Genomic DNA, 25,382 nt, shown 5'->3' with positions numbered 1-25,382 from the left:
GATTAGGGTGTTTTCCTTCTCTCCCTGTAAGTTTGTGATAGAAATAAAAGATACATGAACTTACAGGCAAACTAAATTTGTAAAACTTTTACTGGTTTTAAAGTGTTATTTTTTCTGCATACCAAGGCCTAAACAAGAAAGCAAGATGCCTAAAAATTAAACACATTCCTAAAATTCTCAGCAATACTAGTCCTAGGTAAGTAATCTGATAGAAGAAAATGTGCCTCACAGTCATAAGTAATGATGATCTGAAGAGCTGCAGTACCTGACTTTACTGTATGAGAAGATGCAGGAGCCCTTTGCTGCCATGAGGCTTAAGTTAACCCTAGCTGGTTTAGTCTGAAACTGTATCAATTAACTATTTTTCACATTATTGTCTGATGAGAAGGAAATATAAAGAGTGGGCAAGGGACTATCATCACTCAATTCAAGCTGCATGGCAGACATTCCAAGGCTCTTTACAGAAACCAATGTCTTCTGAATTATCTTCACATCCCCACATTCATGTTTTGACATCTATGACGGTGAACATAAAGAATAAAAGGGTAAATTTTCTTTAATAACGAGTTTTAAACTAATTTTTGGCTTTTTCTTTTTTTTTCTGAAGCCAGCACTCAAACCTAGTGGCAGACTTGTTTTTAACAGTTCTTTTCAGTGCCCTTCTCTATGGCAGTATTTCCATTTCTCGGGGATTAGGACTCCCTTCACACCCTCACCCTGGCAGGCCCAACATCCAAAGTACCTCACTCCTAAATGCAGAAGTGAAGTCACTGCTGTGCCATGTTCTGGGTACAACATCCATCCCTCCTGGCTGCCTCCGTTTGACCCCAAGGCAGCTGATGATGGACCTGCCAGCACACCAAGGGCCAGCACTGCTCACTCGGAGCAAACACTGCCTTTGTGTTAAAATGGGAGAGGTAAACCTACCAGCAAAATAATTCTGAGGTGCTTTCCTTGATGCCTAAGGATGACCTTCAGTCTTTCTGTACATGGGTGCAAGTGACAGATTTTGTCTGTTGTAGGATAATTTCCCCCCAAAAAAGAAAAAAGTGTTGCCACTAACTGCCTTCCGCTATATAGTGGTAACAAGAGAGGAAGGAAAGGGTCTTCCACTTTGTTTTAAAGGCAGAGTAGGGAGAACTCAGGTTTCACTGACAGGAGTTGGATTGTTCTTGTTCCAGCATTTTTCATCGGAATAGTTTTAGCAAATAGTGTTTCTTCAGAACTTTCAGTGACCTGTGCCATTTGCATCTGCTTGCCTTCATACTGCAGCACCACAGGCAACTGTATTCACTCTTAGGCCCTCAAATTCACCACTTCAAACCAATTCTACACTCTGGTATGTACCATGAAATGATATACAGGAACTCCAGCTGATGCATGAGAGGCCTATTAAACTGGCTGCCACATAAACTGATACATGTCCTACATGCAGTTGTCTTGATATTTGGAAAGGTTTCATCGTGCTCTGATACACTGAGTACCCTCTGCCTAAGAACCTCCATACTCTGTGAACTCCACAAAACACTGATATCTATATTCTCTAACCAGGCATGTTAAAGCACTTGTCATCTCTCTCCACACCTGGAGAGGAACTTCTGGGGAGGAGACTTGTTACTTATCTGTATACAGCACCAAAGAACCACCCTGATTTCCTCTGCCACACCTTGAGCTAAGCTCTGTCAACTGAAGGCATTTGCTGCTGCTTCTTTGGCAGCAGTAACCCAGCCTCAGTGGAGAAGATCTTCAGTAGCTGAGCTATCACTCTGCTAACTGATCACAAGTCAGATAATAAACTCAGTTTTGCTATTAGCCTTTTAAATATACTTGCAAGAGGGTGCAAAAAAGTCCCCAAACCAGGTTAAACGTTTTCTAAGGTCACAGAGAATCAGTAATAAACTAGGAGCAGAATCAGCTTTTCAAACGTTTAATCCCTCCCCCTAGTTCTGCATTCCTTTGGAAAGAGAAGCTGCTAAAACTTTTGGCCAAAGGACCTGAAAATTTTTTTTAAAGAATATTTAATCCACAAAGCTTCAACTTGCAGTATAAAAAAACATAAGATGTCTGTTTAGAAGGCTGATATCCAACTGTAGTCCGTTTTTCTTATTTTTCGTAGTTCTTTTTCCTGGGATTTAGACAGTTTACATGTAATCTCTCCTAATAATTCCATATGGCTTGTATCTTCTTGTTCCATTTCTGTGGCATCTTCTTCATCTGAATCATCCTCTGCTTTTTCACTTTCCATTTCTACTTCATCAGCAACTTCTTCAGCACTGGAAGATGGTTGGAAACAACCCAATTAATAGGTACTCTCACATACTACAGTACTATGGAGTGAAGTTATAATGCAAATAACTAAGTAAACATTAGATTTTATCTTTTTTTTTTTTCAGTCTACTTTAAAACTACTATACTTTTCCTGCCATCTCAATTTCAAGCCATTTTTCAAATAGCTTTCTTGTAAGTAAACCTAAAATAGCTTTCTTTCTCGAAATGTAATACATAACTGCAAAGCAGGCAGGTCAGCGTTATGACAAATGTTACAACATCACAGCCCTACAGGATTAGAAACACTGGATAAACTGGTAGGTGAGACAGTATTAAGAAGGCCATTCTTCTCTTTCAAATTTGAAAGAGGTCACTTGGTCTTAAAAAGTGCAACAATACCTAGAGTGTTACTAGGAAAGACAAAAAAATTCTTTTTTTTTTTTTTTTTTTAAACATAGTTGTTTAAAGTGGCTGTTCTGAGTTCAAGAGTTTTAAGCCTGTGCTGAAGTAGAAAGCAGAATTCCAAAGAATTATATGGAACAGCTACCATTTACAATGCATTAATTAATAGTATCAATTAATGTGTCTGTTGCATAAATATTCCAGATCTCATTAGGAGTGAACTGCATGGCAGAACAGTAGTGGTCTTCTAAAAATCATCTGTTCTAATACAAACTATTCATCATTCACAAAATGTAAATGGAGAAGCACACAGTAATATCATAGTGCCAAGGAAAATAAAAGCATTTAATGTTAATAATTATCCACTGTATAATATATACACTGTACAGGGATAAATTCTGGTCAATCTTCAAGGGCCCACTGCTGCAGCCCTTACAGGGAGCTTTAAATGCACAGCCATACTAACCACCACTGTCAAAGTACAAGCTCTACAAGTGCAAGTATTTACACAGGTCACTGAACTCACATTCTTCAGAACTGAAACTAGATGTGAGTTTCCATGTATTAGATTTTTGTTTTGTTGATGTTTTGCTGTGCCATGCAGTAAGAAATCTTGCAGCAGTGGCTGGCACAGCATGGCAGAAGCCAGGACCCCGCTGTTATGGCACAACACAGAGCACCCTGAGGAGCTGCTCCAGCTGGTGTTTGTTTCCAGGTGAGCCCCGGCCCTGTGAACCACCCGCTCGCCCGTCTGGCAAATCCACAACAGCTGATTCCAAGGACAGGTTTTCATCTCTGGCCTGGCAGAGTTTAATGAAACACTTTAAAGAACAGATGGCACAAAAATGCAATCATTTAACTGGCTTCAGTGTAAGTGACAAGATATTAATCCTAAAACAAAACTACTGTCATAATCCCTGGGCTTGCATTCCTTTTTTAGCAGCACGCATTGATCCCAAAGGGGTAAGCTACAATTTTAAATACCTCTCAAACTATTCTATTAAATTGGAATGAATGCATTGTAAGCCAAACTGAGGTGTGCTTACACTTGTATTTTGTAGCTCAATTAGAAATGAAATTTGAATTCTAAACAAATTCTTAAGACCAAGCTTCTAACTTCTTGGTGTATCTAGAAACTGAAACCAAAAATTATGCAGGAAGTCACAGTAATTTCAAATAAAGTTGAGAACCTAATATTTAACCAAAAAAGGCCATTAAATCCTTGCAATAAAGTTAAATTCATAGAGAGCATCTGAGTGCAAAAGGCAGCATTTTGCATATAAGCACATTATGCAAAACCCAGCAAAAATAACAGCAACAAAAGAGCCAATACACTGAACAGCCAGACCACTGCCACACTGAAGTACTCCACTAACTTACTGCATAGATAAAGTGTTGGAAAACTGCTTTTACACTTTAAACAAAGAAGTACGTAATTTAGAAGAACTTGGATAACTAAGGGGAGTTCTTGAAATTTTCTTACCTTTTGTTCTCTTTGGAAATGAGCAATGAGTTAATAAATATAGTGCAGAGGAAGGAAGCAGATGGCAAAACGTGTGCTGGAGTGTGCAAAAGCTGCAAAGATAAAACAGAAGCTTTATGAAAGATTTTGTTTGTTGTGATTTTGCTTGTACATTTGTTGGAATTACTCCTACCTCTTTAACAGCAGGTGAAGCTTGCTCCTCCTTACTATGAACAACTGGTTTTCCAAGGTCTATATCCTCTTGTGCTTGCTGACGTCTGTGCTTTCCCAAGAGCAAACTAAATGGGGTCACAGGAAGACTTTCTTCTACTGCCAGCTTGAAAAAATGTAAGTAGAATTTTAGTGTCACAAATCTAAGTTCTATCTCCTTTTAAGTCACCAAAATTCAGAATAAACCCAGATGACAAAAGTTTACACTCCAGTTTAACTCAACTGAGCTACGTGGCTCTTTGTACTCATTCTCTGTCAGGGGTCTGGAGAGAATGCTGCACAGAGGGTTGCAAAACTCTCCAGAATCTGGACCCAAGAACACCAGATTTTAGTTGGCAGATGTACCAATTAACTTCCAAATATGGAAGGTGGTACACATGTCAGAAAACTAAGAATGGGTTTTTCAAGTTCCACTTCAGACCAAAAAGGTCTTTTATACTCCAGCATCATCTGCAGAGAGATTAAGTTATGTAATGGGAAGCAAAACACAGCACCTTGACTTTTGGCATTTTCCTACATCAATATACCTTCATCTGAGCACCAAATTATTCCCCCACCTTCCAAAGAAACGGATTGCTTATGCCCACATTCCTACAGGATTTTGTATTAGAAAGATACTAACTCCTACTTTGGTCTATTTTATCTAATCAAACCAATCAAATGCTGCTATTTCAGCAAGTATGAAACACTTCTTCAACGTGAATAATAAAAAAAAAAAAAAATCCAATTTCCCAGGCTACTTCTCCACAGAAATACATACTAGAATGCAATTCTGGAATTCCTTCTCACAATTGACTAACAACTGCTCATCCTCATCAGAAAGCACAGTTGAGACCACACTCAAGGTTCCAAGTGTTACAGAAACCAAGAAAAGGAAAGAACTTACTCAAACATTTTGCTTCATTTGTGTAACCTGAATCTTTTAGAAAATTATCTTCTCCCCCTCCCCCCCGGGGAAATGGAGAGTGTCTTACTGATACTTTAAAAAAAAATTTTACAAATAGCACTTCTTGTCAAAAAATAAGCAAATCCAGATTACTGCTCCTTCAGCTAAGTGCCTCCAGGTAAGGGTCCAGTGTGCATTTCCATGACAGAAGGGAATTTCAATATGACAGAATGAACACCATCTGAATTGTGAACTGCTCTGTCCATCTGAGTCAGAACTTCTATGAGAGGTACCTGTTTGCTTGATGGTGTAAGCCTTTCTTCCAGAGACTTTGTGCTAAGTGTCATTAGCTCCTAAAATACAGAAGGAAGTAGCACAGTTATCACATGTGAAACTGCTTTCCATATTTCCATACCTTGCCTACAGAAGATTCCAACTGGCCCAAAAGCTTTTATCAGTCAAGTGGAAGAGGCAAAACCATCTCTTCCTCTTTATTTTGGAAAGAACCTGAAGAGAAGCAAGAATGGACCTAGAGGTTCTATAGACTTTTTGGGAAAACAAAAAACCCCACACCCCCATCCAGAAATTACAGGGAAACTGAACATCACATGGAACATCTGTATAATCAGCAGTAATATATACAGCTTCTCGGTGATTGTTTAAGTTAAACAGCATAGGCAATGTTCCCAAGTTATCTAGTTTCTTCATTAAATATTCACAGTAGAATACCAGTAAATAATTTTGAACTTAGGCTGTTTTGGCAGTTGAAAGCCTTCAACAAAGCATGGCTTACACTGACTTGAAATGACAGAAAGAAACTCCTACACTCATAAGCAGGACTCTGAATTTGCATCCAACTATTTTAAAGACAACAGTTTTTCCCCAGGAACCACCTGCCAATTACTTTTCCTTACTTGTGTATCTGTAAGAAAAAATAGCTGGGATTTTCCTAGCCAAAGGTATTTTTCTGAGCTTATCATTTCAGGTTCATCTCTTGGAACGAAGGCAGCAAGCAGGATCTTTTCTTTACAAAGGTTTCTCTGGATGTAGATTGGCCGTGGCTCATTTGGTTTAAACACAAACACTGCAAAACCAAGAAAATCTTCTCATTAAATCAAGAAATTCTTACCCTCCTGGCAGCTGTCAAAGCCCTGCATTGTCAAAGTCCAGGAAGGCTGGACAGGATTGCCTCCAAGCACTATTTGCAGGAATATAACTGGGTAACTTTACTGCATAATAGAAGGTACCTTTCACAGTACTCCAAATCCAGAGAACACACTTGGAAATTAACATTTCTGTAGGAAGAGTTATCTTAATTTAATATCAGAGCTCTAAAATGTAGCTGTACAGTTCTGCATTTATAAGAGAGGGTCAAGAACATTTGAGACCATCACCCAGAAAGTGTGGTTAATCCTGAGCTGTATCCTACACCAGAAACTACCTGCAGGAAGAAAAGATAACATGCTTTGTTTGAATGCTGCTGTCAGATAAGGCTCTGTTTCCACAGGTGCAAGCACACACTGAAGTCCATCTTGCAGCTTTCAGAGTCTGAATTCTAAGAAAACCTTTTCTAGAAATGGTGCTTTCCCAGTTTTAAATTATGACTTGTCAAAGAAGGCTTTGTACTTACAGCTGGACTCTTTGGAGAGCCATGAGACTGCAGCAATATGTTCAGAAAGGGGATCAGGTTGCAGAACCGCAACGTTGAGGTGGGCACTCCACTCCACTGAAAAGCGAGCACAGCAAGAGCCAGAGGTGAAAAGGAGCCAAACTAAAGGTCAAACAAACAATGCACAGGGCCTTAGCTGCTGGAAAAGGCAGCTTCACTCATTCCCTGGTGAATAAAAACACACAAATGCTACTAAGTTCTACACAAGTGTAAGAAATACTACCTTTTATTGGGTTATCATTCACCTAACTTACAATATATCTTGCACATGCACACAAAGCACATGCAGGCTGGACAGGATACTATCCTAAGTATGAAAATCATCCCATTTCCACAGGGCATTTCATAGCATGTAAATCTGGAACTGAACTAGAATTATTTCAAGGTGGTTTCACAGTAATTTCAAGTATTAAATTATTCTAGCACACATTCAAGCTGATCTTACATGCACAAGTGAGCAGGTTCCAGCAACACAGAAAGCCATAATCAGTGGCACCAATAAGGTACTTGGAACATGTTAGTCTCCCAAAGCAGATATTCCTACAGAAATAAAAAGTCAAAACAAGTTAGTCACCTTCAGAGTTCATCTTTGTTTCTCTATGTAGCAATTACTAATACATCACAAAAAACATTCAGTTATGATTTAGTTTTGTCACCTAAATCAGAAATTTGCTTTTTCAATTAACCTCTAGTGGTACGAAACTCCACACACAACTATAAGTTTGATGATTTAAAGTATGCATAAATATGTAAGGATTACATGTTTCTACAGCATTCCAATATAAAGGAGGGATTTAAAATGCTTAAATAGATTACAAACCCATACATAATTTTAAGTGTTCATATTGGGATTAGAAAATAACTTCCATATTTAAAGAAGGCCTACTATTGTTAAAGAAACAGAAAGATAGGAGTAGTTAAAAAAAAGTTATTATAAGCTGCTCCAGTTGAAGAAAGCATGTGATTTGATTTCTCAGTCTCTTGTTTGAAAGTAACAGAACAGCCTTATGACTTCTAATGATCAAAGATCTTCAAAAAAAGCTAATAAGGGACAGAATTTGTATATTAAAGCATAGCCCTTTGAAGTTATGCAACTAATACACTAATTCATTATACTCCTAGAGTAACTTGTTTCCTTTTAATATAATAAATAGTAAAGGCTGTAGGAGCAGCTGGCCTGGGAAAAGCTTGCCACTGCACCAAGCTGGTGGCTCACGTGCCTCCCACAATTTTCCTGCACACCAGTTTCAGAATACATTTCTCAATTTCTAATCTTAGAGGACCAATACAAAACAGACTCTGTAACACGAAAGAACAGCTTACAAACATACATACAACACATGGAAGGGACAAATCTCTGTATGCTGCTATGATTCTTTGTGTCAATAGTCTTTAAAACATTGTGACCACAAAATGTTGATGGTATCTTTTATCATGACAGCATACAATGGAGGATTGCTGGGATAGTCTGCCAGGCAAACATGGATTTTCCAACAGAGGTTAAGGAGGATCAAGATATGTATTTCATAGTACAGGTAAAGTCATTACGCCTTTATTGATATAATTTCTATTTGCATGTATGCATACACAAATAAAGCACCACTTCTTGTATTTATACTTTTCCAGGACTTCAATTAATGTAGAAGAAGAGAAGGGCTATCAACACACTACTTGTGTGCCCCATGATGCAGATTTAAGGATGGGAGGTACAGGAGACATAAGCAAGTAAGAAGGAACTGCAACACTTGATCTTATTTGTAATAGTATTTTTAACCAACCACCTAAAAGCCATTTTAGTCTTTTCTATGTATGAATTAATAAGACTGTTAAATTCAATGTTTATGTGAACATATACAAGGTCTTAGACTGCTATGAATTGATTCTTTCTGTTCTGAGAGTTCAAATGAGACATAAAAGAGCAGATGAAAAATGTACCTTATATTTCCAGGTGGATGGCAAAATGTACACTTAAGATCCCAAGTAAGTGAATCCCATACAGTGACAGTTTCTTCAAAGCTAACAGCAAGCAAAGAGCCATCTTCTGAGAAGCAGCAGTTTGTAGCTTGGTAGTTGTGGTAGCTGCCTACAAAGTCACAGCTCCAGCTCACACTCTGCTGTGCTGCGTTGAATGAACAAGCCAGTTAATTCAAGTCTATACATGACAAAAGAAGAATTCAAGTATTATTGCAAAATAGGCTCAAGAGCAAGGCAGTTTTCTTTCACAATTTTTGATGAGTACAGAGAATCTGCCCTGTTCTAGTATGAGAAACAGCTGGTAGGGTTTTCATTTGTCCTCAGTTTTGCATTTGAACAGTGAACCCTGAGACTGGCATGGTACAATATTCATGCTTAGTTTGCCAACTCCATTAACTGTGCTCTCAAATAGGCAGAGGTTAGATAAAATGATACTCAAATAGATTCAACACTTGTTGTTCTGAAACATTGTTCTAACTAGCAAAAACACGAGCATTACTCAAAATTTGAACACAGGCTGCATTTGAGTCCAACAAAGCTCCTGGTTCGTTTACAGAAGATTCGAGGATCACCAAGTGACCCACCAGCACGCTTCCGTGGGTTGGTTCACCTGCCACTGCATTCTGTTGGGACACCTTTCCCACTGTGGATAATCACCATAAAATAAACCAGAGCAAAGTGATGTACTTACCACATTAACATACATTTCCCAGTATAAAATAGTTCTTACAGCATGCTTTTGAAACATTTGAGTAGGATGAGGAAAAAAAGGACAGTAAGTTCACCCTATGCTAAAATACCCTTTATATAAGGGCTACAAGCTGATGATTAAAAGACCTGACAGTAAAAAAAAAAAAAAAAAAAAGAAAAAAAAAAAGAAAAAAAGCTAGAAACGATTGAGTACTTCTAACTGCATGGCACCATCTAGGGGCCCAGCAGGAGACCTGCTGCAGTTAACACATACCAGAGTGTACTCAACTGAGGAACTCATTGGTAAACTAGAATTTGCTGCAGAGAAGCTGCAGCATGTCAACCCTTTCTACCTGTGCATTCCTACTCTGCCCCACTGGACAAATACACCACAGCAGTGACCACTAACTGGTACTTTTACATATGCCATAAAACAGAACCATGTAGTCACTTAAAATACACCCTGATGATGCCAGGCAGCAGATACAAAACTATTTTGTGGAAAGAAAAAAAAATTCGGTTTCATCCCCAACTGACACTACACTCAAGATCAAAGTATCTGCTCATTAAGTTAAGATATAATTTAAGCTCAGAATAATTTATGAAAAAAAGCAAAACCAACACTCTTTCAGATACCATTGAGGGGGTTACTATTAATGCAGTAAATGACACAAGGTTTTGTCTTTCTTCTCATCAACAACCACTGTTGAGGAACAAACAGCTTGGAAAGAGAAAGTTGGTTTGGCAAAGTTTGCCAAATGGAAACCCTAGTAGCTCAAAAGTACTTTTGAACATGTTCTCACCTGGCAGTGAAAAGACAGATTACTGAACTGCAAGCAGTTCAGCAAGACCACCATCACAGCTACTGGGAACATGAAATGACAAAGCATCCAAGTGGCAGCAAAGTGCCACTTCACTTAAGTGTGCCCGACACTGTAATAACGTTTAAGTAAATGGAAATTAGTATGTTAGAAATCTTTTGTATTTCACATTCAAAGGCACACAGAGCAATCAAAACACACATGGTCTGTTTGAAGGAAGGGAACATCATCATGTCTTTCAAGAGGTGAAATTTGGTTATTAAAAGCATCTCAGAGATACCTAAATACCCATTCTATGACGTTCAAATACCTAATGGAAAGGAAGGAGGTTCAAAAAATGAACTCTGAAGTGGTGCATCTGTAGAATGGCAAAAGAGCTATTATTTTACACTAAATCAGCTCAAGCAGAATAACACATTTCTGCATCCTGCTCCTTTGAGCAGGAGTCTCAAATGAAAAGCCTCCCCAGAGGACTGACAAAAATCCATTTTCTCAATATGGAAAAATCATTACCACAAACAATTCTTTAACCAATAAACACAGGCTGCCATTCCCTTCTGCAGCAGCTTGCCAAGGTCTCCCTGGCTATTTCAGGAACCTCAATACCAAACTGTAATACTGTGGAACTACGACAGAACTGCACCACAGGATGCTCAGGAGAACACAATACTTCATACAGCAGCAGAAACAGATCAGCACATGGGACTGAGCAAATGAAGGTAGGGTTTTAATTTCTATAGCATGACTTCAAATGTCATTGTAGGTCCTTTCCAACTCAGGTTATTCTTATGGTTCTATGTTACAAGGTGCAAGTAAGATTATGTTTTGACCATGCTTACCTTCTGGATCGGTGTCTTCTACCATCATCCAGACTTTAAACACACAGTCTCTGCCAGTTGTTACCAGTATGAGAGAGTCATCTCCCAGTTCATCCATGTCACGAAAGCACATGTCTGTGATGTGGTTGTCATGGGGAGTGTTTATTCTGGTATTCAGCTGAAAGCTTTAAGAAAAGAAAACAGAAGGTTGCCATTCTATTTCATTTGGAACTTGGAGAAGACTTCAGTTAAAGCTGATTCTGGAATGGGCAGGGAGAAGAGCAATCAAAGAAAGTTCTCATTAAGACAGCTAAATGGTATTGCATTAACAGATCAGATTTCCCTAATGGCTTCCACATAGTAGCCCAGCACCAAGAATTATCACTAGGCAAGCATCTCTCAAATACTCAGCCGGAACTCTGGGCAGTCTTTCCACTACTTAAAAAATCAGTTACATAGTTGATCTGTGTAGTAGCTTTCTTTTGCCTTGTTTCTTCTTTAAGAAAATAAAGATTTGTAGTCAAAATATAATTTTTTTAATAGGAAAATTAGGGAAAGGGTATTAACCAGATGCATATGTTTGCTAAAGACAAAGATCAACAATAGAATTACAATCTTCTGTACCTTCTGGAGAAGGACTAATCAATTCATGATTCACACACAGGTGGAAAAACTGTACGGGCTACAGAACCATTCTGTCAGCTCCCTGATTTTTAACATCAGGAAAAATATGTGAATTTAAGTCCCATGGTTATAACAGCCTCTGATTACTGTAAGTGTATTCAGTGCCACTCTGTGTTCTGTTGCAGATGCTGTAGCATGCAGAGTGAACTACCTAGATCTGGAAAAACCGCCTTTGCAAGGCAACGTCTGTGCAGGGATTTGTGTGACAGAGAGCTGGAAGGGCAGCTCTATTCTCACTACCTTTGCATTTCTTCATGGTAGAACCACAGTTTCAGCTGTAACTCGGGGTCAGTCACTTCTTCACTCTCCTCTACTGTGGCCAGCCAGGTGCCCTGAGCACTGAATGCCACCTTCACCAGGTCTGACTGCTTGAGACCTGCCTGGTGGATGTACTGGCGCTGCACAATGTCCAGCTGCAAAGCAAGGCCAGAAGTGTATTTTACAATTCAGGTAGAGCTGTAAGAGATACCACTCATAAAACTGTGAAGAAAGGATGTTCTGAAGGCTCCAGTTAGACCTGACTGGGCTGTGGCACAGAACAGTACCCCAGCATGTGGGGAAAGCAGATTTGGGCATGTGCATTCCAACGATGCGAAGTGAAGAAAGAACGAAAAATAATTTGAAGGTGTTTTACCTACAAAATTTTGACATTTAACAGGACAGCACACTGTTTTGAAGTACTTTTTTCAGTATCAATATTTAGACTTGCTTAGCAAGTGAAGTCTCAGATAAAGCCAAGAACATCTCAGCCTGGAATCCAGCTTTGTGGAATAGCTGCAAGGTTTTTTTCCCATTTGCTATATTAAGTCTTCAAATAAATTCTGATTCACAAGTTACTTGACTGAGTAAATTAAAGTTTTGGTACAAGCCCATCCAACTTACACTGAACAACTGCTGGTCACTCTGGAGGGAATAGAACTGCAAGTGGCCTGGCTCCCCATTCAGGACCAAAGCTTTGGTTCTAGGATCAACCACTAGTCCAGTCTTGACATCCCTACCTGGAAACAAAAATCAGGTGACAAATGACCAAAGCTGTCAAGTGACACATTCCACTCTCTAAGTGGAAGATAAATTTTACTGCTCTTACTTTTGATTAGCCCTTGAATACTTCTGGAAAACCTTAGGTTGCTGTTGATTATTGTAATTCCTGAAAGAGAAAGCAAAGTCTTGTAAAAGGCACTCATCTCCTGGTGGGAAAGGGACTGTAAGCATCTGTACTGCAAATGTATCTTTGCTCAGTTTATGACACCAAGGTGGAAAGCCAAGTTACAGCAGTCACCAGACAAATTCACAAAAATAATCAAAAAGCAAAAGATCACAAGCATCTGTTTTTTCAGATCAGTAATGAAATTTTATGCAGTTCCTAGTTAATTAATCCAAAATCAACAAAATAAAGCTCATACAGATTTGCATTTCCATTGAAGTGATACTTGGATGTGTTTTGCCTTACTGTTATCTGTGTGCAAGGTGCAGCAGAGAGCGCCGTCGGAGGACATGGAAATGCACTCGATAGGAGACCCCAAACGAGGCAGGAAATCCTTCTGGCACGAAGATTCATTGTGCCATTGGACTAGAACAGATTCCACTCCACCACTCAGCAACCTGGTTCCTTTTCAAGCAATAAAAACACAGTTAAAAGGTTTTGCTTAAAATCAGCAGCCTATGTCTTTACAATGACAGACAGACATGAGTTTCTCAAAACTGTCACAAGCAAACACATTAAGCCTGGGCAAGACACATAAATATGTTTCTCATGATACCCTGTTAAACTGCTAGAGAAACTTGGATTAACTAACAGGAACTTTACAGTGAAATTTAAACAATACTTTGGCAGTAGTAGATCCATCACTTTCTGAATCAGCTGAGTATCTGTGCTAGGATACGGCTGAATTGTTCTCCTTCTGTAAGAAGTATTTTGCACTAAGAAATACCTTAAGGAGAATAGTTTAGATCACAAAATTCAGATAAACGTGTAGTATTTCTGACAGCAGGTTTGAGCTCAGACAAGACTGGCTTGTTTTATTTGGATGGAAGTAAAACTGGAAAGAACTCATCAGTATTATTAATGAAATGGAAGGGGAGGGAGAGTGGAGGTGAGGGAGAAGAGGTGAGAGAAGGGGTTAAGATTTTTTTCTACTACAGAAGGCAGATATTTGACATTATAAATGTCAGTCAAAATATATATAAAACAATAACAACTCCGTTAGTTTTTATTTCAGATCCTTCCTGGATGTACTTAAAATTCTAGAAATTAATTTGTTAGTAAGTGGACAAACTTGGAGCTTCTATTGATTCTTCCTTGTCTGCTGCAACACTTCAAATTTGAGAAGGTTTTGTTTGTTTGATGGAGGTTTATTGGCTTTTTGGTACCTTTTTCTTTATTGCTCTATTTTGGTTTTATTTTTCTTTTACTCACCCTCCACAGAAAAAGCCAGATCCATGACAATATCATGATGCCAGTGCAGTGTGGAGTATGTGTACTCTTTCCTGTGGTGGAAATTCCTCCTGTGTGGAGAGGAATAGAACAGTTCTTTACTCACAACATCAACAACAGAGTAAACAAAAGGAAATACTGAATTGAATCAATTATATCATGCTGTCCTCTAACTTTCAGACTAGTTTATCCTACGCTTAAGTGATGCAGGAGGGCAGGAACCATGCTGCAGGTTTTCAGAACCCTCCTGGTCCACATCTGAGTTGTACTGAGCAACTCAGCCCTGGAAGCAACTTAGCCATGCAACGTTTTTAATAATGTATTCCACTGGTGTGTTCTCCTTAGGACTCGTCCATAGAGAGTTACTTAAGCTGCTCTTGCGTTACCTTTTACACCTAAGTTTAGATTCAATGGAGCATAACTTAACATAGGCATTTTTTCCACATTACACTGTCAGCACTGCAGGTTCATTGCTCATTCTGACTTCTGAAAATGGCAATGCTAAGGACAAATTAGATTGCTTTGCTCAGGTTTGACTTAATTCCTACAGTGAGAGGAGTTTATGGGATACACAGTTAACCAAAATGCACATACCAGAGGCGAATCTTTCCATCGGCATGGCCAGTTGCAATGCAATCCTCCGTAGGATGGCACACGACACAACTGAAGTGATTGTCTCCTCCTTTTGTCTTCATTGTACTTAAAGAAAACCTTCAAGAGTTAAGAAAGTAACTTCAGTTATAAGAGTTGGGTTGGTTTTTCTAAAACAAATCTTCAAAAGGATCAGCTAGTGCACATAAAAATTCTGGTTAGCAAAATTAAACATCTTCAAGTTGTTGAGGTTACATGCACTCTCAAAAAATAGTGACAGACGTATTTTTCTCTTGATTTCCTTAATTCTTTGCCTTCAATCAAGCTGAAAGAGATTTTGCTTCTCTCTTTCTCTCCCTCTTCCCCCTCTCCTTTTCTCCTCCTCCCCTCCCACTTCCTGGGCCCTGCCCAAACTACATCACTTATTTCAGTTCAGCACCAACCTAAGTATTTAACTGAAAAAAATACATTCCTGAGCTGTAAAGGTAAGGTACCACTGCCACTTTTCTGCTCACTGTTCACTTCTAGAGGAAACTTCCTACACAGTGACTACATCCCCTCCAGCAGAAAACCAAATATGAGATCATGTGTGCACACATCACGAGTTAATAAACATTTAGGACACACCAGACTGAATCAATATCTGATATTTTCATTCTCATTCTTACCTGTTCAACAGTTTCCGTTTAAAAAAATAAACTTGGAGATTCACATCCTTCACTGATGCGACATATGCACCCTGTTAAAGTAAAGCCATTTAGGACATACAGATTATGTTCTTACACAAGAAAAAAATAAAGCACATTTCACTACAAAGTACTTTACACCGGAGGCAACATATAAGCTGATATTAAGTACTTTTCCATTATAAATGTCAAAGCTTCTTTTATGTTTTGTAATAGAAAAGAAAGCACAGGTCTTACACTGATTCATTTACTTTCACTTTTGTTTCACTACTGCTGTGCTTGTATAAAGACAAACAGCACAGAGTTCATGTGAGAGGAAAAAAAAGCCCATCCAACCAACACCCCAGAGAAGAAAAAAAGCCAAAGGCGAACATACTTCTCTTCCAAATGCAATGTGCTTCATTGATGCACCCACACCATCCAGAACCACTGACAGCTCCTTGGCTTCCAGATCTTGGCCTGCTCCTTTTGTCAGCTTAACTGAGACCAGCTGGAATGTATCTGACAAAGAGAAAAATCTGTTTGAAACCAACAGTAGTTCTGAAGAATGAGGACCAGACACTGGGTATCAGTGCAAGAGTAAGCAGAAACCAAGGGAAGCCGCATGGTATTTGCTCTTGCTCTGAAATAGCAATATATTATAGTACACAGTAAGGCCTAGATGTATTTATTGCAGACAAAATCCCATAAAAAATATCTAGGCATGCTGTTAATAGGACAAGTCTCTTTATGTTAACACTGCCTAAGGTGGGAGAAAAATCTCAAGCACTCATACCCAACTTGAATACTACAACCTGTACCTTGGTGAGCAATGCTCAAAGATTTACTGCATCTACAAGATCACATCCATGCAGTACGTGCTTCAAAAGCAAAGATAAGCACTCTTCTAGACAAGTATTGGAAGGATAGATGTCAGAATGAAAACAAAGAAGTACAAAATGCAGGACTACAGACATCTGCCACAGGATTTAAGAAATATTTCACAATTAACATATTAAAGCCCATTCTTGCAGCACACCGTTCACTGCTGGGACAGTGGCACAGACACAGAATGACTGAGATGACATGGATGATGCTACTTGTACTGTACCTCGTTCACCCTTCTTTGGAATGACAACAAACACTGAGTCCTCAGCACTAGCAGGTGTGTACAGTGCCAGAAGTTTGGATCCTACAGTGAAAGTCTGAAGAAAAAAAGAGAAGGAAATCAACAATTACTACATTTATGTGTATGTCTTTAAAGTAACGAAATCATATCTTATAGAAACCTTCATGTGTTAATTGAAATTCTCGACTCTAAGTCAAATAAATATATCTTTATTCTAGCAAGGACTAATACAAATGTTAAAACAGTAGTAATAAAATATGAGACATCCGATTTACTGAAAAACCTTTAGATACCTTACCCCTAAAACAGAGCAGAACACCCACCCAGAGGGAAGTATTTAGCAGAAAATGTGAGCAAAAGGACAGTCAGCAGTTCACATTTTCAAGCCATTGTATCAATTCCTGTTGGTATATCCCAAACTGCAGCACACTTCCCAGAGCTACACTGGACTCCAAACTGCAACAGGTAGCAAAGTCAGTATGTCAGTACATCTCCCATCTTCTTCCCCAAAAGAATCTGCATCATCATCATCACCATACATTCTATTACTCCCATAATTAGATGGGTTTTAGGTAGTGTTCACAGTAGAACAATCCATCTCAGACTGATTTGTGCCCATTTTTGACATGCTCTAAAGAAGAATAACTCAACATACTTTAATGGGAATCCCATCCATGAAGTCCCACAGCTTAATAGTGCCATCGAGAGAGGAAGAATAGAGCTGAAGAAAAAAACCAACTATGTAAGTAACAGCAATATATCAAAGCCAGATTTTACATACAATCACAACTGTGATTCCAGGTAACTGAATCATAAAAAACTCAGGACAGACACCAGCTCTATGCGACCTTCAAGGAAGGTGCAAGGGAAGTACAACACTATTACTCTAGTTCAAAATGCACATTGTCACAAAGTGTGAATGCACAGATACCCATCACGTGAACATCTATTAACACCTACATTAGATTTTGCAGAGCTAATATGCAGATCAGTCCTTCTTGTTAAATAACTCTTGTTTACATATAGACATCAAAAAAGCCCAAGAAAACTGAGAGCAGGGAAGGCAGGCTGGGGGCAGAGGGAGCCCCTGGGCAAGTTAAAGGGATTTAGTCAAATCTGTACCAGTACCAGCAGATACAGAGTGGCTAACACCAACCACAGTATTTCTGATTTTCTCACACACTTCTTTTACCCTTTCAATCAAAGAACCGGAAATTTTGCTGATATTTCCGTTTTGTTGTCATTCCATTCAAGGAGTGTAATCCACATGACATTTCACGTTTGTGTTTGTAGGTAACTGCCACAGCGTCTACCCTTCTTGTCAGATTCCGCGGAACATCAAGCCCGACGATGCCCTAACGACTCCCGAACTCCAGCCAGCCCCGGGACAGCCCCCGCGGAGCCGCATAAGGGTCAGGGGCAGCCGCGACCACCCCCAGCCAGACCTCCCCCCGCAAACCTGCATGTGGTTGTGTGGGTTGAGCTGGATGCCGGTCACCAGGTCGGCGTGGCCGCCCATGAGCCGCAGGGTCTCCTCGGTGGTCACGCTGTACACCTTCACGAAGTCCCCCGAGGCGCACAGCAGGTACCTGCAGGGGGGAAACGCCTGCGTTACCCCGGCGGAAAGGGCCCGGGCGTCCCGCGGCAGCCGCAGGCCGCGGGGACACCGGTGGGCAGAGCTCCGCTCGGAGCTCAGGAGCCCCCCCCGAGCGCGGCAGCCCCGGCCCTCCTCCCCACTTGCCCGCAGTCGGCGGAGAACACGGCCCTGGCGCCGCGCAGGGCGCTGCCCCCGCACCGCACCACGCGGAGCGCGCCCGGCGACACCATCTTGTCCCGCCGCCACCCGCGCGCCAGCCCCGCCCCGGCCGGCGCTGATTGGCGCCGCCGCCGCCGCGTGCTGCGGGCGGGCTGCGCGCGCGCCCCCTGACGGGGACAGAGGAGCGGCGCAGGTGGGGAACAGCCCCAGCAGCACCTCATCAGCCAGACCGTGGTACCCAGTGCCACGTCGAGACTTTCCTTAAACACCTCCAGGGACGGTGACCCCGCCACCTCCCTGAGCAACCCTTTACAGCCACTTTTTCAGTGAAGAAATTCTTCTTAATGCCCCTCCGCTGGCACAGCTTGAGAATGTGTCCTCTCGTCGGTTGCCTGGGAGCAGAGCCCGTCCCTTACCTGCCCACAGCCTCCTGTCAGATAGTTTGCAGAGGGCGCTCCAACCTCCATTAGTGCCCCTGCCGAGCGCCCCTCAGAGCGCCGGTGAGTGCGGGGAGCTGGGGAGTCTGCGGGGGTGCTGCCCCTGCCCGGGGGATGCTGCCCGTGCCCACTGCCATGCTCAGCCCTTCCTCTGAAACACCCCCTGGCCGCTGTCTCCGGCCATTCCCGGCATAAAAGGCGGCGGGAGCGCTGAGCACGGCTGGGCTGGCCCGTGAGGGGCTGTGCCGCTGTCACTCCCGGAGCACTCCGGTCCCTCCCTGACCTCAGGGCCTGGCACGGGCTGCCAGAGCACTGCAAGGGAGAGTCTTCTGGCTGGGTTTGGAATTGCGCCTGTCTGAAGAGAAAAACGCGTTAACTCCCTTGTTTAAGTGGGCAGAAAGGCTGAGCAGAGGAAACTGATGGGTAAGCTTTGCTAAAACCCCCCTCGTTCGCCGACGTGGACGAGCTGTGGGTTTGCTGAGTTACGGAGCACATCGTGTTCTCGTATCTGGAGAAAAACCGCTGTTAGAAGCAATGTGAATGTCTGGAATACACCGTGATTTATGGTGTCTGCACCCTTCACTGCTGCTTTGGAACAGTAGTTGCAGTTCTTGCGCAGCTGTGTAGTTTTGGCGGCTATTTACGCGATTGAAGGTATCTCTGGTATGCTTGTAATTGATTTTTAAACAGTCGCCCTTCACAGACAATAATAGGGACAGGTGTGTTCCGGGGGAGGTAGTTGTGATCATCCTGCTGTAAACCAAGTTATGTCCTTTTCTTGCCAGCGGACTGAAGCCTAGTTCAGAAGTTAACTGAGGATTGTGTAGGGACAGTAGCACACACCGTGGAGTATTGTGGTCATAGGGAACAGGGGATGGGTGTGAGAGAGCACAATGCACCCAGAAACCTGGCTGCCAATCTCAGATGCTTTGACAATTAAACAGTGCACTCTCTCCAGAGCTGGGAGCAGAATCTACAAGTTCTGCCTAATTGCAGTTGGGTTTAACAGTTGTGTCATGCTCTCATTCTGGTGATTATTTTAGAACCCAAAGGCAGATGCAAGCTAGTGCTCCTCCTGTATGGGACAGTACATCATGTCCAAGTTCTGAGCCAGAGGCACTGAGTAAAGCCAGAGTTCTGTCATAGGTGGAAAAAAGCAAGGTTTCTAGGAAAGGACAGTCCCTTTAATCCACACTATTATGTGAATGGGACTCTTTAGTCCAGGTCTACACTAAACGTAGTCAAGTCTAGTTAAAGCACAGAAACTTGGCCTGTTCATCTTTCCCCTTGATGAAGGAGAAAGGCAAATACCTTGTGCATCTTCATGCATATGTTTTTGCAATGCACATTTATTTTTATCATTTTAGGAAATCTGCCATAAGCTTTGAAGCTGATGAACCATGCAGAGATCAAGACTACCCCCAAACATATCCTAGGGCAGGAGCACAGATAGATAAAACAAACCATATACCACCAGCACCAGTGCACAGCACTGTTCTCCCACAGCACTGCCACTGCTTTCAGGACTGGGTTTCTCTGCCTCCAGAAGCACAATTAATTCGATTTTCCTTCCCACACTTCAGCAGAAAACCCAGTAATGCAGCTACAATTAATGTGATTTAAGTAACAAAAGGCTGCTTGCTTGTTACTATACACAGGGCTTTTTCAACTGTAGATGCTCTGTGTAATTCCAAGTAATGCTGCCCAAAGTAATTAGTAGTCCTATTCTAAATATGGAACATTACTGTGAATTAGATTGGGTCACTATGGCAGACTTTAAAAGACTTTTGTATTCAAAGTTAAAATGGCTGCAATAAATTTATTAGGAAATAATAATAATTGTAAATAATTAATTATATATAACTATTAATAAATAATAAACACACACGGTGTGTTTTAAAAAATAGTATTTTTTTTTTTTTTTAGATGCACTCAGCCTTTAGTTCATTGTCATAACCTGTATTTTAAGTGTGGTTTAGTGCACAGGTGTATAAAGAACTAAAGCTTACTTGTCCCAGTTTTTGGAAAATTGAGGCAGTAGGAGATATTGAAAGTATTATCTGGTATTCAAGTGAGTAAGCAGCAAAACTAATCTTACCTGTTGTTTGTTTTTATTTGTTTGAAGGGGTGGGTTTGTATGCTTTTTATAATTTATTTGTTTAAATTTACATTTTCAGTATACAAAATTCATAGGTTTGTCTGTCTGCAGAAATTTGCTCTTGTCTTTCCCAAAGCAGTAACTTGATTCAGTAAGGATTCTAGTGTATTCAGCTGTTGGTTATTTAGGAGGAATTATCAATTGAATGTAATTGTAAGTATTATACAAATTATACATATTTAAAAAAAAAAAAAAGTATTGCAATGAATTGAGCAAATAGCTCATAGATCATAGCAAATAGTATTGGCGAAAGATTGTTTGCATTTAGAATTCACTGTGTATTTGTGTAAGTAATTATAGGTAAACTATAGTTTCCCTAGTTGGGGAGAATGCAGCTATAGTTCTGTGACATCTATTTTTAATGTTGTAAATATGTAAATAAAAATAGAATAATTTTAAATATGTTACCAACTTAGAAGGAAATCCTTCAGGCCAAGAGGCAAGTTCTGTTACTAGTTAGGTTTATGTACTCTGTCTAGACCGTAAGTTTCTAAACTGTTCCAACACTTGTGAAATCCCATAGAAATAATACAGTGTAAGAGTGATTAAGAGGAAAAAACGCTGTGACTTCAAGGAAGCAGAATGACCGTCCCTTAAAGCAGGGTGTGATACACTACAGTACCACTGCAGTTCATTAAGTCAGTAGTACAACACAGGACAGATGTCTAATTTGAAATGCTAATTACATTTTATATTTGACTTTTTTTTCAGCAGGTTTCTTACTTTCCTGTACCCTATGTGATCTCAGCCTTGCTCCTTAATAGAATATCCAGCTATGTATCACTATCTGAAGCCTGGGAGCTGTGGTAACTCCCTTGTTTGTCCACTGCACTCTGCTTTCACACTGGGATGCTCGTTGGCCAACATTTCATCATGAGGCAAGGTATCTGGTACATTTCAAAATCTGTTCTGTTTGTAAACTCCACATTTGCTCTCAAATGGCTTTTTGTCTTCCATTTTGTGTCTTTCTCAACCAGCTTGTGGCTGCAAAGAGAAGAGGGTTCTGAAATACATGCCTTGAAGTCTTCTGTAAGGAAATCAGTGATAAGAAAGGCTGCTTCTTTAATAATGCCGTCATGTAGGAGGTGATGTGACTGACTCAAATAATTGAGTACTGATCTGCCTAAGTAAACTTAAAGCAAAGACAGTCTACTCATATGTTGACTTCAGTTTGGGGAATATATTTATTTGAAGGGAAATCACATTGTTTTCTTTGTGGTACACAAAATGTAGCATCTCATTTGCTGAAAGAAAAATGAACATGACAGAGATGAGAAGTGAGTATGCGGCAGGAACACGTGGTGTTGTGGGAAGGTCCTGCAGCGGGACACATCAATAGTTTTCAAGTTGGCAAAGCAGCTGTGCGGGGAGGGGAGGCTTGGTTTATAGAGAGAGGGCATAGTAACGAGTCAAAGCCGCCGTCAGCACTAGAGGGTGCTGGAAGAACGACTGCAACATGAACAACTCCGTGTTTGAAGTCCCCGAAAAGGGGAACTTGCCAAAGGTGTGGTGCCCCTCAGAGCTCTCTGTTCTGACCCAGCCTTGCCATAAACAGCACACTGATGTTATCCTACGGGATCCGCTGCTGTCAAAGGGAAGGCAGGCACCTTGGAGGGACTCTATTTTGTGACATGCTCTGTTTCCTTAGCAGTGCTCCACACGTGGTGGCAAAACAAATGTAAACACTTCAATCACTTTTTCAAAGAAGTTTTGTTTAGAAACATTTCTAAATAGGGGCACTAAGCATATGGTGAGAATGAGTAGAGGCAAACTTTATAAATGCAAATTTGAATCTTGATAGTGATTCTGAAGTTGCTCTTTAAAATAATTTCACCTCTGTATGTTTTGATGTCAGATAAATTGTGAAGGAATAAACAGTATAATTTCAGTTTAATTTAAATAGTTGATTTGAATGTCCTTTTTTCTTTTGAAGATCATAAACTGTTTAATACTACAGAGTTCTTCATTATAATGTCATCCCATACTAGTTTGATTTTACAAGTTCTCTAAGTACCTTGGAAATATTGGCCAATACATACTGCAGTACATTTAGTTTGATGATAGAGCTGTTTGGAATTTTTGTTACCAACTTTTTAAGATAAGGAGATATCAGTTACCTAGCAAGGAGGTAATGACACAGTGAGAAGCCTTGCAAGTAAATAAAATGGATATTTCATATAAGAATTTGACAACATGGATTCCACTGAAATTTCTTCCCATTTCATGCATTCCTTTTTTTTTGTTTTTTCTTTTTATGGGAAAGAGGGAATAGAGTTTGTTTTCTGACCATTTCTAGTAATTAGAATAGAAAATACTGTAACATATAATGAGAGCAGGAGCTTACCTTGGGGTGGTGTGGATGTAGTTGACCTTTTCTTCATTCATTGGATTGTGCCTTTCCCTTGAAAAGGGCATTTTGTGGAGATGTGGTACCAACTGACCTCCATACGGGCACAGCTGGGCTGTTGTACCCAGGTTGTGAATAACCTTCTAGCCTTGCTGTGGGGACTCTATATGGTCCTGTGTATGTGTTCCCATATGGTGGTTTCTGCAAGCTGTGCATTGTAGGGTATGCCCAGCCCCTGCCCTGGAGGGATGTCTGCTGAGATAAGGAGAGTGCTCAATCTCCCAGCAGAACTCCCCTGGAAAGGCAACCACTTTTCAGTTACAGCAAGAGAAGAAGACAAACCCAGAACCCTCTGGGAGACCCTATGGAGATCCTTTGTAGCCCATTGGCCTTTACCCTCTGACACCCACCCCCTGTATCCCTATACGAGCCAGCCCCCTGCCCCTGCGAGGGCAGAGAGAGCTCGTCCCTGGCTTCCCTTCACTGGGTATGGACCAATAAAGCTGCCTCTTGCGGAACAGCTACACGGGCCTCTCGTCTCTCTGCTCTGCTCTGGCCTGGAGGTTGCCCTGCAGAGCTGAGCTGGAATCACGAGCTGACAATCACTAAAGAGCTGACAGCTTCTGCATGGGCCCTCCTGCCAGCAGCTGAGGGAAGACACTGGGCCTTGGGAAGACGATTCCTTTTGGGACCATCTCTCTGGACTGACCCCTCACCAGCTGTCATAGTGCATCATCTGCATTTTCTGCATCAGTATGTGCCTTACACCAAGGCAGTTATAGAAGAGTCAGGGTTTCAACTGGAGGAACAAATGCCTGGTAGATAAAGTGCCAAGAGTCTTCTAGATTAACCCAATAGTGTGGAGACAGTGTCGCTCCACATGTATTATACAGCTCATTTTCCTAATTGAAAAACAGAGATGATGTCTTGTACACATTTGTGATGGCAATGCCAGTCAAATCCCATGGCTATTAACTGCTTATTAATACCAGCCAGGTGTAGAGGTGTGAGGCTGGTTTTGTGTTCTGGTGTCTCTCCTGTATTCTGGTAATGAAAAGAAGCTCTGAAATAAATGATAATAAGTATTTCCTAATTAGCTATGACACTTAAAGACTTTAAGTTACTTTATCAATTAGGCATTGGCTACTGCTGGACACTTTTTCCTTTCCACAAAAATGCAAACGGAGCAACTCATAACTGCTGAAACAGATGTTGAGTATTCAAAAAATAACCTGAGAAGCAAAACAGAACCTGCACCTCTAACTTCCTTCTGAACTGGAACTGTTCAGTGCAGAGACTCTGCTATAAAAAGACAGGCATGCTCTATTTTACTGTATGTGGAGGTCTTGCTTCAAGGGTTTGTTCTTTAAATAGTGGGTGTTAGTAAGCAAGGATACAGTTTAATGGAAGCAGTGCTAAAATGGGCCTCAATCTTATTTACGTTAAGTAGCTGTTGAATCTTTAGTGTCTCCCATCTCGTGTCTTTGAAGATTTAATTTTTTTCTTACTGGTAGCAGAGGAGACAAAGCTTTCTTCACCTAGGGAAGGTAAGTACTTCAATAGTTACAAAAAGATTCTGGCTTAAAAGGAGAGACTTTCAGTCTTTTAAAAGTGTTGTGCCTGTAGTCTAACAAATGTTCACAGCCTTTCCTCTGATACAAACCAGCTGTAACCATGCATTACTGTGTGTAAACAGTGTTCTCCTGCTATAAGTGTTTCCAACAACAAAGCAGGAGATACAAGGTTTACTGTTCTCAACTGACTTGTGTTAATTCCCGACTACTGATAATCATCCCATTTTAAAAAATCCTGTCCCATTCTTGAAGCCAGCAAGAACAGGGGTCAGCACTGGATTACATGCCCAGTGATGGGATGAAAGCTGGCCTAAGAGACTGGGATCTTGGTGCAGCTTTTAGTGTCTTTGTGAAAAGTCTCATTGCAAAATCTTGGAACTCATGTA

The 25,382-nt window shown here is 40.8% G+C and overlaps 1 protein-coding gene and 2 long non-coding RNA genes across 8 annotated transcripts; 2 read left to right on the top strand and 1 right to left on the bottom strand.

Moving 5' to 3' along the window:
- Nucleotides 1-1,911: 1,911 nt before the first annotated feature.
- Nucleotides 1,912-18,568, bottom strand: WDR75 (WD repeat domain 75). Of its 2 annotated transcripts, XM_069021945.1 has the most exons (21): nucleotides 18,466-18,568; nucleotides 18,184-18,313; nucleotides 17,380-17,445; nucleotides 16,707-16,800; nucleotides 15,993-16,117; nucleotides 15,599-15,669; nucleotides 14,934-15,050; nucleotides 14,322-14,410; nucleotides 13,356-13,514; nucleotides 12,993-13,052; nucleotides 12,788-12,903; nucleotides 12,146-12,318; nucleotides 11,243-11,406; nucleotides 8,854-9,037; nucleotides 7,364-7,458; nucleotides 6,880-6,975; nucleotides 6,164-6,333; nucleotides 5,543-5,602; nucleotides 4,326-4,469; nucleotides 4,154-4,245; nucleotides 1,912-2,273 (listed from the first exon to the last, which is right to left on the bottom strand). In XM_069021945.1, exons 1-21 carry the CDS (start codon nucleotides 18,549-18,551, stop codon nucleotides 2,069-2,071), a joined length of 2,496 nt encoding a protein of 831 aa, XP_068878046.1. In that variant the 5' UTR covers nucleotides 18,552-18,568; the 3' UTR covers nucleotides 1,912-2,068. The 2 variants fall into 2 exon arrangements, with proteins under 2 accessions (XP_068878046.1, XP_068878045.1); XM_069021944.1 differs by lacking the exon at nucleotides 18,466-18,568.
- Nucleotides 4,394-12,139, top strand: LOC138113538 (uncharacterized). Of its 3 annotated transcripts, XR_011152218.1 has the most exons (5): nucleotides 4,394-4,480; nucleotides 8,360-8,453; nucleotides 8,545-8,643; nucleotides 10,998-11,122; nucleotides 12,031-12,139. It is a non-coding gene; the product is annotated as an uncharacterized lncRNA (long non-coding RNA). The 3 variants fall into 3 exon arrangements; XR_011152217.1 differs by lacking the exon at nucleotides 12,031-12,139 and having other exon boundaries at nucleotides 10,998-11,231; XR_011152219.1 differs by lacking the exon at nucleotides 12,031-12,139 and having other exon boundaries at nucleotides 10,967-11,231.
- Nucleotides 18,569-18,688: 120 nt separating the features above from the next.
- Nucleotides 18,689-23,235, top strand: LOC138113316 (uncharacterized). Of its 3 annotated transcripts, none has more exons than XR_011152104.1 (3): nucleotides 18,689-18,980; nucleotides 21,790-21,958; nucleotides 22,053-23,235. It is a non-coding gene; the product is annotated as an uncharacterized lncRNA (long non-coding RNA). The 3 variants fall into 3 exon arrangements; XR_011152102.1 differs by lacking the exon at nucleotides 18,689-18,980 and adding an exon at nucleotides 18,996-19,340 and having other exon boundaries at nucleotides 21,787-21,958; XR_011152103.1 differs by lacking the exon at nucleotides 18,689-18,980 and adding an exon at nucleotides 18,998-19,340.
- The last annotated feature ends 2,147 nt before the right edge of the window (nucleotides 23,236-25,382 follow it).

This window comes from Aphelocoma coerulescens, chromosome 7 (assembly GCF_041296385.1).
Source record: "Aphelocoma coerulescens isolate FSJ_1873_10779 chromosome 7, UR_Acoe_1.0, whole genome shotgun sequence".
Lineage (NCBI taxonomy): Eukaryota > Metazoa > Chordata > Aves > Passeriformes > Corvidae > Aphelocoma > Aphelocoma coerulescens.
Note: the sequence above shows the minus strand (reverse complement) of the source record. Positions and strands in the feature narration are given on the sequence as shown.